The sequence below is a fragment of the Conger conger genome, chromosome 4 (assembly GCF_963514075.1).
Source record: "Conger conger chromosome 4, fConCon1.1, whole genome shotgun sequence".
NCBI classification, from domain to species: Eukaryota; Metazoa; Chordata; class Actinopteri; order Anguilliformes; family Congridae; genus Conger; species Conger conger.
The window spans coordinates 6,941,113-6,951,602 of record NC_083763.1 but is presented as its reverse complement, the minus strand read 5'-3'; the positions used below and the strand labels follow the sequence as shown (position 1 = coordinate 6,951,602).

The window sequence follows — 10,490 nt, the reverse complement described above, 5'->3', positions numbered from 1 at the left end:
AACACTTGGCTGAGAACAGTTTATTTGGCTGTGCGGATGAGGTGTATTTATAGGAAGCCTTGAGTGGAAGCGCTTTTACTCGTGGAGACTCGGGGCTTCGCGGCGGGACGCTGGACTAGGGGACATTCGATCAAAATAGTGGCTCTATATATGCGGTAGTGAGAATAATCGTAAAAACATGGACGTGTTGGGAGTTCTAAATTTGGGCGAAATCGCCCAATATTTCTCAAAAATGGCAATGTTTCCTGTTTTTGACGTTGCTTATTACATCGTGTCCATACTGTACCTCAAGTATGAACCAGGTCAGTATATCCTGTCCATATTTTATATTTATATATCTTCATGGTGATGTACACGTGAACGGGTGCATGCAATTATTAACGTCTGTGGAATAGGTTACTTTACTTTGTTTTACTGTCAGTGTCAAGAGAACTACGTTTACGTTTCAAGTGGTCTGTGTGCTGCGTATATTATTTAATTATGGTAAAAAAAGAAAAATATATCAGACAGTAAAGTTTTATTTCGTTTCGTGTTTCTGTGGACTGAACACATTTCTAAAAGGTCTTTAGTTTACCAATGGTCCAATTGCCTACCAGTGGCCCACGTTTTTTTTGCCCGGGTCTGTCTGTACCGTTGAACATTTGAGAAACCTACTTTCTATGACCTGAGCATGGGTGAACTAAAAAAGTACAAACTCATAAATCTCTAGTCAGCTCTACTATACAGTGGGTTTTTTTAGTAGTTTTAATTAATGACGTGCTTTCCCCCACACGCACATTAACAAAGTGAAAAAGAAGTCGTTTTAATAATGTTCTCAGTGAAATCTGATAAGACACACAGCGACATACCGAAGCTCCGCAATAAATAGAATTTCCTTAAATAGAGGGCAGCAAGCCCAGAATTCGCACAGTGTTAAAACAAGAGCTTGTCCATAGATGATACTGATAGTAGGCTAATGATTGTTGGTGACGTTTGCACGGCTCCATTTCTTTTTGTTATGTTTGACGTCAGTTCAACTACAATGCCTTCCTTTACAGCCTCTTCCATCTATGGGTAAAACCTTAAACCTTCAAAGCTCCGAAGTCCAGTTTTGCAACCGCTTGCAAGCCGTAGCCTATAGGCTTATCTACAGCATGTATTTGTGGTGCTTAATTGATCGAAGTCATAAACATTAATGCCACTGCGTAGCTATACCAGGACCCACACACCCAACTACAACAGACACACACACACACACACACACATACACACACACACTTTGATCCTGTGCAGGTGGAGCAGGATTTGCATGGCATTTCCATTCTCTGCCCCTGATACCGCGCCTCACACACTGGCAGACAAGTCTCATGAATGAGTTCAGGGAGGTGTTAAGGGTCAAAGGCTCTGCCGGGCCCGTCAGATGCGAGGCCCGGGATGCGATGTGCCAGAGCTTATTTTTAGATCGCATTTCAGGGGATCGTTTTCTGTCAAACTGCCGGCTAATCGTTCCTCGACCAGGCCCCACCTGTTCCCGGGGATCTGTGCAGCTTAGGAGTCCAAGCCTGTGACTCACAGCTCCTGATTTACCTCTAAAAATCACAGAAGCATATATACTGTCAGGAGTTTGAATCACAACAGCATATAGAGACCCCTGCCCCATATAATAAACAACCCCAACCGCAACACTACTGGGATTTATGCTAGAATGAAATTTCAGGAACGTTGACTTAAAACATAAAATCCGCATTATTCTTTAGTGCCTGACTTAGCTTACGCACACTTTTTTGCATATCTTTAGACCTGTCCCATTGCTGCATCACCCCTGCCAGTTCAGGGGGATGCAGATTAGCACATGGGCCCTCTGGAAACCCTCCAGCCAGAGTCCAAGCTTTCTCACCGCAGCTCAGCCAGTGTGCATTGTCATGCCATGTTATGCCACACTGTGGCAGGCACCCAAACCACTGGAGGAGGCTCCCTTGTGATGACACAGGGAATACCCTGCTTACTGCAACCCTTCATCTGCAGCCAAATTTGTTTACTCACGGACACAGGGCACGCTATGAGAGACGTTTGTGTGTATGTAGGCTAATATTGTCATTGCATTTGTTTCATACAAAAATCCTATATTGTCACTCAATATTGAACATTATTTTATTTAGTTTTTGTTGATGCACTTGCTGTATGTATTACATTTTTTTGAAAGAGCAAAAATGTTGTATGGAACTGTGAACAGGACCTTTGAGGGAAGTAAATCAGTGTGGGAAAAGCTCTTGTGTGCAAGCTTGTGGCAGAAGGAAATATGGTGGGGGTGGACACAGGAAATATGTAAACCAAGTGATATTTAAACAAATCAAATGGAGGCAAGAGAGAGTAGGAAAACATGTTCTACCTCTCTCCCTGGGCGATCCTCTGGCTCACTGTGTGCCATCCTGTGGGACTTCTGGCTGTAGTCAGCACAGATTTGACTCTGGAGAAACTCACTGTGTAAAAAAAGTGCCTTAGCTGGGTGCACCAGCAATCTTTATTTATGAATGAAATCGTGTGTCTCAAAAGTGTAATTTACTCAACAAGTTGATGTGGTGAGTTTATGCTTTGATATCCAGGAAATGGAGACTTCTTCAAGAGACAAAACATTATTTTCACTTCAGACTCCAGCCGTTTTTCTTCGCAAATATTCAAGATTGAAGAAAACCCAGGCTAACCATAAACACTTAAAGCTGGGGCAGGCAATTTATTTATTTTTGGTAATATTTGGTGAAATTCTCTTCACATTCCGACAGCGAGCAATAAACCAACGGCTCTGGGGAAAAAATCCAATATTTGTGACTGTCCCGGGACATATTTTCAGGGACTTCCATTTTTCATCGCTTCTGGTAGCTAATATCCAGTGAGGGCAGCTCTCAGCCAGGAAGCGGGTTTACCTGTCCATCAAAACTGTGGGGTGCGTCCCCGAGAGGCTGACAGGCCACAGCAACACCGAACCAGTGTGGCTGATGAAGAGGGGGGGTTTCGCCGCTGTATACATTCAAAATCTTTCTTCTTCTGTGTTTGTGGCCCTGCAGGGTCCGTGGAGGTCTCCCGCAGGAGTCCCGTGGCTTCCTGGCTCTGTGCCATGCTCTACTGCTTTGGGAGCTACATCCTAGCGGACGTCATGCTTGGCGCTTCTCCCATTGACTATTTCCACAACAACAGCCACGTCCTTCTGGCCACAGCTGTCTGGTGAGCTTCTGTTTAACTTCAACATCGAGTCACATTGCACTGACAGTGTTCTCTGAGGCTCACACGTGTTCACTATTATTAACATTATTACATTACATTATTGGCATTTGGCAGACGCTCTTATCCAGAGCGACGTACAGTTGATTAGACTAAGCAGGAGACAATCCTCCCCTGGAGCAATGCAGGGTTAAGGGCCTTGCTCAAGGGCCCAACGGCTGTGCAGATCTTATTGTGGCTACACCGGGATTAGAACCACCGACCTTGTGTGTCCCAGTCATTTACCTTAACCACTACGCTACAGGCTGCCCTCAATCAGTTAATTCAATGGCGATTGTAATATTGGAGAACAGATTAATCACATTTTGCTTTGTTTTTATTTGAAAAAATAAATATAAAAGTGTAGTTCGTATTTTAATATGGTAATCAGGCAGTCAGACCGAGTTGGTGAATGTATAGCCATTGCAGATCGTATGTGCCTTTTGCAAATATTGGCACAACACACTTCAGCTTAGTTGTCAGCACAGTGAAGTTATTGTTGTACAGCTTCGTACCGCAGACCAAACAGGAGTGGTTTGTGTATTCAAGATATTCAAAATGAGGCCAAGTCCGATCTGTTCCCCGGTATAAATTACATTGAATAAATGGAACTTTGTGTTGTCTTTCATGACAACAGGTACCTCGTCTTCTACTGCCCACTCAACCTGTTCTACAAATGCGTGGCCTTCATGCCAGTGAAGCTGGTGCTGGTGGCTCTGAAGGAGGTAGTCCGCACCCGTAAGATCGCCGCCGGGGTGCACCACGCCCATCACGCCTACCACCATGGCTGGTTCATCATGGTCATCACCGGTTACGTTAAAGGTGGGCGCCTCCTCGGGTCACACTCCTCCCGGCACCTCCTGGTGTGCCACACGTCCAGGACCAAGGAGGGCAAGCACAAGGACACTCTGACCCTGGATCTAGATGTAGACCTTTCTCCTGATTCCTATTCCGCCTCTCTATTTATACCCCCGTGCAGGCTCCGGAGTGGCCCTGATCTCCAACTTTGAGCAGCTGCTGCGTGGGGTCTGGAAACCCGACAGCAACGAGATCCTGAACATGTCGTTGTGAGTGAGAGCCCTGCTGCTTTAAGACAAGCCCTTCTGATCCACGATCGTCTGTACACTGGAGTACTCCCCCCCTCCCCCAATCTTAAAGCACATAAACTATGCTGTATAATCTCTAAGAATGGCTGGGATAGGAGTTTTATTTTTAGCTGGAGAGTTAATTACGTTATAGAATATATGTATTTTCCAGTGCCTGTGTGGGCTGAGGGTAATGTAAATATCACATGCTTATGTTGATATCAGATGTTGATGTGTGGAGTTGCTTACTTTTCCATACGTTTAGCTGGGAGGGACATTATTGACATTTATTTATTCAGGTAAATCCCATTGAGATAGTGATCTGATTTTCAAGGGAGACCTGAATTACACAAAATAAACAAAATGAAAGAAAGTATTCATAAACAAATAATCTACAAATACAGTGCATTTAAATAAGAAATGACAATAAATAGAATATAATGTTGTAATATAATAAAAGTAGAATAGAATATAACTTGAAACAAAGTAAAAACACCATAAAATGCCAAATGAATACACCAGCTATTCATCCAATTCATATAAGAACACGAAACCTTATGAAAACAGTTACATCCTGTTTTGGAGAAGTTTAAGATCGCTCTTCTAAATTGCCGATAGCGTATAACATGGAGAAATGTTGCACTGGGTGATCGCCATGTCACTCTCTCTCCCCCCACAGCCCGACTAAAGCCAGTCTGTACGGAGCCATTTTGTTCACCCTCCAAGAAACGCACTGGCTGCCCATCTCCAAGAGCCTCCTCATCTGCCTCTTCACTCTGTTCATGGTCACCTCCAAGGTAAATCCTCGCGCGCGGAACGGGGGGGAGATTATGGGAACGAATAGTGTCACCGTTATGAAGTCAGAGCCGTGCCTCGCCAAAAGAGCTCAGCTACGGGAGTAACTAATTTAGCAGACACCGGGGCGTCAGTCATTCCTTCTAAGCCCGCTCTGCCGTCGGTCGCGAGACGTAAGCGCTGAAAGTATGTAACCCCCCCGGGGGCATTCCTTCTCAGGACCTGACCCCCCTCTCGCCTGCTGAAACCGTTATCCCCGTGTGTTGCAGGTGTTCATGACCGCCCGTCACTCCCACGGCTCGCCCTTCGCCCTGGTGGAGTCCTGGGTGTGCCACCTGCTGTTCCACTCCCCGCTCGGCTGTGACGACTCCCACGACCACCACCACCACCCCGCGGCCGCCGCGCCCGCCGCGTCTCCCGCCAAGACCAAGGAGGAGCTGAACGAGGGCACCCGCAAGAGGAAGTCCAAGAAGGCGGAGTAGACGACGCCGTCCCCGCCGACGGATCGACGGAAGGGTCCTCACCTGGCCTGGCATGAACGACAACCGCAAACTACGCACGGCAACCAATCCAATAACCCTCCTAGAGATCCGGCCGACTGAACTGAAACGTGTCGCATTTTCGCGAGAGCGAGCGGACTTTCCCGTCCCTACACAGAGGGAGGAGGTTTTGCTTTCATTTTGAGCAAGCGGTGCTTTTTCATCAATATACAATATTAAAAATGCTGTAAATAGCTCACCAGCATCTCACTGGATGAGTGGGTGTTCGAGCAGAATGAGAGTGACGCGTCGATTCCTATTTATTTATTTATGTATTCATTTACATAATGGCCTCCTTGAGTTCAACAACACGCGGTGGTCACTGTACATCTGTTTGGTTTGCTCAGCTTCTGTAATTCAGTTCACTGCCGACAAGTCTTCTTTTGGACAATTATAAATGAGTATTTAAGTATAGAACCCAGCTGAAAGGAACACCATTAATGGACAAAAGCACAAGGCCAGAGTCGCCAGCCTCTAGACTGTGTGTGGAAGCTTCTAGAGAACATGAAGATGAGGTCACATGTATATCCTAAAAAGACAATAAACTCATTGCCTTGGATGTGTTTTAATTCTTCAACTAACCATTTTTAGTCACTGAAAGTATTTTAATTCACTTTGTACTGTATGCAGTGTAAATGTAAGTAAAGTTCATCCCGTTGGAATTATGAACTATATTACTGTGTACATATATTCACTGACTGGCGGCACGGATGGTGCAGTGGGTAGCACTGCCACCTCACAGCAAGGAGGTCCTTGGTTCGAATCCTGGTCGGCCGGGCCTCTCTGTGTGGAGTTTGCATGTTCTCCCCGTGTTCGCGTGGGTTTCCTCCGGGTACTCCGGTTTCCTCCCACAGTCCCAAGACATGCAGGTTAGGCTGATTGGAGAGTCTAAATTGCCCATAATGAGTGTGTGTGTGAGTGAATGGTGTGTGTGCCCTGCGATGGACTGGCGACCTGTCCAGGGTGTATTCCTGCCTTTCGCCCAATGTATGCAGGGATAGGCTCCAGCCCCCCTGCGACCCTGTTCAGGATAAACAGGTTAAGATAATGGATGGATGGATATATTCACTGAGCACTTTATCAGGAAAAACAAAAAACATCCAGTGAGGAGCCTCGATAATGAGAGAGGTCAGAGGAGAAGGGCCAGACTGGTTACAGCTGACAGGAAGGTGACAGTAACGCAAATAACTACACATTACAACAGTGGTATGTAGATGAGCATCTCTGAACACACAACGCATCATAACTCTAACTCTAAGGTTACAGCAGCAGAAGACTTAATAAGTCTAAAAGCATTTGGGGGTTAGGTGTCTTGCTCAGGGACACTGACACATCCAGGGCAGGGGAATTGAACCGGAAACCTTCTGACCAACCGGACAACCTGAGTTAATGTCTCATGGAATAAAACAGTTCAACAAATCTCCCAAAATCCATCCTTTGATATCAATGTTATATCACTGTATATTTCCCTATAAAATGTGAATGGTTTGCACATATTGAGCCGCAGTTACATCATATTACAGTATGATTTTGTTCTCAGCGAAGCACGTAAAGAAAATAGGCGTTTATGTTTAGTCATTCATAAGGAATGATATTTTGATTAGAGGCCGCAATTGCAAGCCAGATTAACCCAAAACCGAAGGCGTGGTTACAGTATGCGGGAGTGTAACGGGGCTGAAGAGGACAGATAATGGACCGAGATGAGCTGAGAGAGGAGACTGCACATTAACTGGGCCAGGAGTGACAGTTGAGAAATGAAACTATTAAGCACTGGCAGCATTGTTTGCCCTCCATGTTATTTATAACAATCGGCCTGTCATATCTTCCAGATTTCAGGCATTTTCGTCTCCCTTTCAAATTCCAGCAAAGAAGTACAGGACAATTCTGTGGAGGAGATAGAACGGGAGATCTACAATTCACTCAAATAATTATGCTTGGTAGCATCTACTGTAGTTAGAACACAGATCATTGCTATCTTTAATTTTAGGAAGTTAGGGGATACTTAAAACATGTCTATGTACAGATGTCTATGCAACGAAACATTTTCAGGCAATCTCAGTATCTTTTCTGAGACAGGAATACTGTAGAAACACCTATAGCCTCACCAAAACTGCGGCACAAAGTTGAAGTCGCAGTGGAACTAGCCTAAAAGAGAGCAGAAGTAATTAATCTATTGTCTTGCTTGTTTTTCTTAGCCCCACTGCCCTTTGTTGCACGGCCAATGAAGCACACCGGATGGACCATTCAGAAGGTCACCAACTTTTAGCCTTTTAACCCACGAGACCTGACAGCAGTGAAAGCCATCACAGAGTCCCAGCGTTCCTTGTCTTTGGGGAATGCTTTCTTTCATCGCTACAAAGACTTTATTCTAATTTAGCTGGCGTCGCCATGATTTGTGGTAACGGCAAGAACCGACAGTGAGAACTTTGGAGGAATCGATGATTACTTCTTTCAAGAAGAGGTTTTCTTTTCAAGCCAGTAAGTTACAGGGAGCAAATTAACTGTTACCCATTAGGTTGTAAAACACTTTGAATTCTGAAAGCTTGTGCTGTTCAGCGTTTTTTTTTTTAACAGGGTCTCTTTCAAAGACATTTTAGAGTTGCATTAATAAATGACATAAATAGAGCGTTATACTTTCTGGATCAGAGCCTATTTAAAAACATAGCAAGGGAAGAAGTCCCTGTTTTCTTGTTTGTTTTTCCAGTTGATCACAACAGCTGAAGAGATGAGATCGAACAAATCTCATCAACAGACGAGATAGAATAAATGTGAAGCAGACGGTGATCTCAGGGGTGTGTGCACTGGAATTCTCCCAACATCTGCATATTCCATCACTGGCAAACAAGATACCTACACACTAATCCACCAACGCAAATGCCTGCAGCTTGTCATGTTCCAGTAACTCTTTCAGAAAATATGGAGTGGATTTTAGTTCACTCCACCTCCCCACCAAAATATGTTTCAGGTAAAAAGATCTTCTGTCTCCTCAGTGCCCATACAATGATCTATATATCGCTCTCAGTACACAGTTCTATCAGTCTCCGGAGATCCAGGTAATACATAGGCTGGGTAGGACTGATGCACAGAAAAGTGCGACACTTATTGAACCAGCTCACAGTGGCATATAATTCTGAAGAAATAAAAACTTAGTAAGATCGTAGACTCCTAACAGGCACTTACTTTTAGGTTGTATGTCTGCTGAATAGACAGTGGGCAATTCCAGTCCTGGAGGGGGTTTCGTTTCCAACAATTAGCTAAATGAGCTAATTGGCTGTATACACTAGTTCAGGCATAGATTATACCACCGTAAAACATTTCATATAGGGACACAATAACAGTCCTTGGCTGACATTCATGTGCTTATGAAGAAATGTAGCTAAAATATCAGATGGTGTAAGTGTCAGGTCTAATAAATTAAGTAAGATGTAGACATGAAACCTAGAAACAGGTACAGCCCTCCTTCCCAGCTTGGTGCTAAAAGCTTATCGTAAGAGTTGGTTGCGCTTGAATTGGTAGAATGCAATTCATCGGGAGGGAAAATGAGTGCCATTCATGAACTGTAACTGTTCAACCAGTCAGGCCTTCTACTGACTTCTCTCATTAACAATGTGTTTCTGCCTGCAGAACTACTGCATCATATTTATTCCCTATTCTGACATTTAGTCTGAAAAACAGATGAACCTCTTGACCACATCTGCATGCTTTTATGCATTTAGTTGCTGCCACGTGAATGGCTGATTAAATATTTTCCTTAACAAGCTGGTGTATAGATCTACCCAATAAAGTGCTCTCCGAGTGTAGTATAAGTAGTAGTATTATTGTATTATTAGTATTCGAAGTAATCGCACCATATAGTATGATATAGTCATATGACCAGACTTTTGTGTTTTCCGGTGGTATGGATGCAGTTAATATTTGTGCTTTAGTGTACCGGCGGCATTCCTGATTTCCCAGTGTTGGGCTGGAACGTGGGGAGGATTTCAGGGTACGAAGCAGCGGGTAGTGATGTCATACATCTGTGAAAGAGGTATAAAAGCAGAGAGGTAAGGAGCAAGGTTTCTCAGAAATACAGATCTTCACAGGCACCCCAAGACCACATCAGGAAAAGTCCCTTTCCAGCTCGGAGACCGTTGCCAAGGCAGAACAGGACACCCCCCCAGTCCTCCCGTTCTTTCCCATCCGAGAGCCTGGAGAACAGCAAGATTCAGACATGCTGACAATTCTCATCTTCATTTTCGCTATAAATTTGGATCTTCGGACAGTGTTAGGGCAAAACAGAGGTATGAATGTCAGACGTAAACATTTATTTTCTATATCTGTGTGAAGCACTTAGGTTTGCTTTTTGCATGTAAAGGTACTAATAATGATTTATATTAAAGGGTACATTAACATGATAGTATATATTTTTTCTTTTCAAATATACAGTAGAGATCTAGGGTAATTGATTTCTGCACAATTAATGCATGCTCTTAATCAGAAAGCATAGTATTTTTTTTTACGTGCTTTTATATGTCTATATATATTCATATTATTATTTATATAAATCTCAATTAGAGATGTTTAATAGAATTGTATCATCTTTGAAATGTGCGAAAAGGGTATCACTATAGTTCACGTATAAAACTCTGTTCCGCCATATGCTTGCTTCATTATCACGTTGCCTGCCTTGTGATTAAAAGATACATTTCTCTGGGGAAAACCGATTAAATCACTCATCTTAATCAATTAACCACCAAGATGGATTACCTTTGTCGAAAAACTTTGAAGTCCAAAAATCGTTATGCACTGTCACTTTTAAAAAAAACATTTTTTACCCCGAGTCTAAGCGCTTTTATTC

At 43.7% G+C, this 10,490-nt stretch overlaps 2 protein-coding genes across 2 annotated transcripts in view; both read left to right on the top strand.

Moving 5' to 3' along the window:
* Positions 1-16: 16 nt before the first annotated feature.
* On the top strand, positions 17-6,212 carry tmem38a (transmembrane protein 38A). Its single transcript, XM_061237529.1, has 6 exons — positions 17-302; positions 3,042-3,198; positions 3,872-4,056; positions 4,214-4,301; positions 4,999-5,116; positions 5,384-6,212. The coding sequence occupies exons 1-6, from the start codon at positions 179-181 to the stop codon at positions 5,594-5,596; spliced, it is 885 nt and encodes a 294-aa protein (XP_061093513.1). The 5' UTR covers positions 17-178; the 3' UTR covers positions 5,597-6,212.
* A 2,337-nt stretch (positions 6,213-8,549) lies between these two features.
* comp (cartilage oligomeric matrix protein) overlaps positions 8,550-10,490 on the top strand; it is a 15,107-nt gene continuing 13,166 nt past the window's right edge. Inside the window, exons 1-2 of the mRNA XM_061237527.1 lie at positions 8,550-8,618; positions 9,736-9,933. Coding sequence (XP_061093511.1) covers positions 8,570-8,618; positions 9,736-9,933 — 247 coding nt within the window. The 5' untranslated portion in view covers positions 8,550-8,569. The remainder of the gene's footprint in view (positions 8,619-9,735; positions 9,934-10,490) is intronic.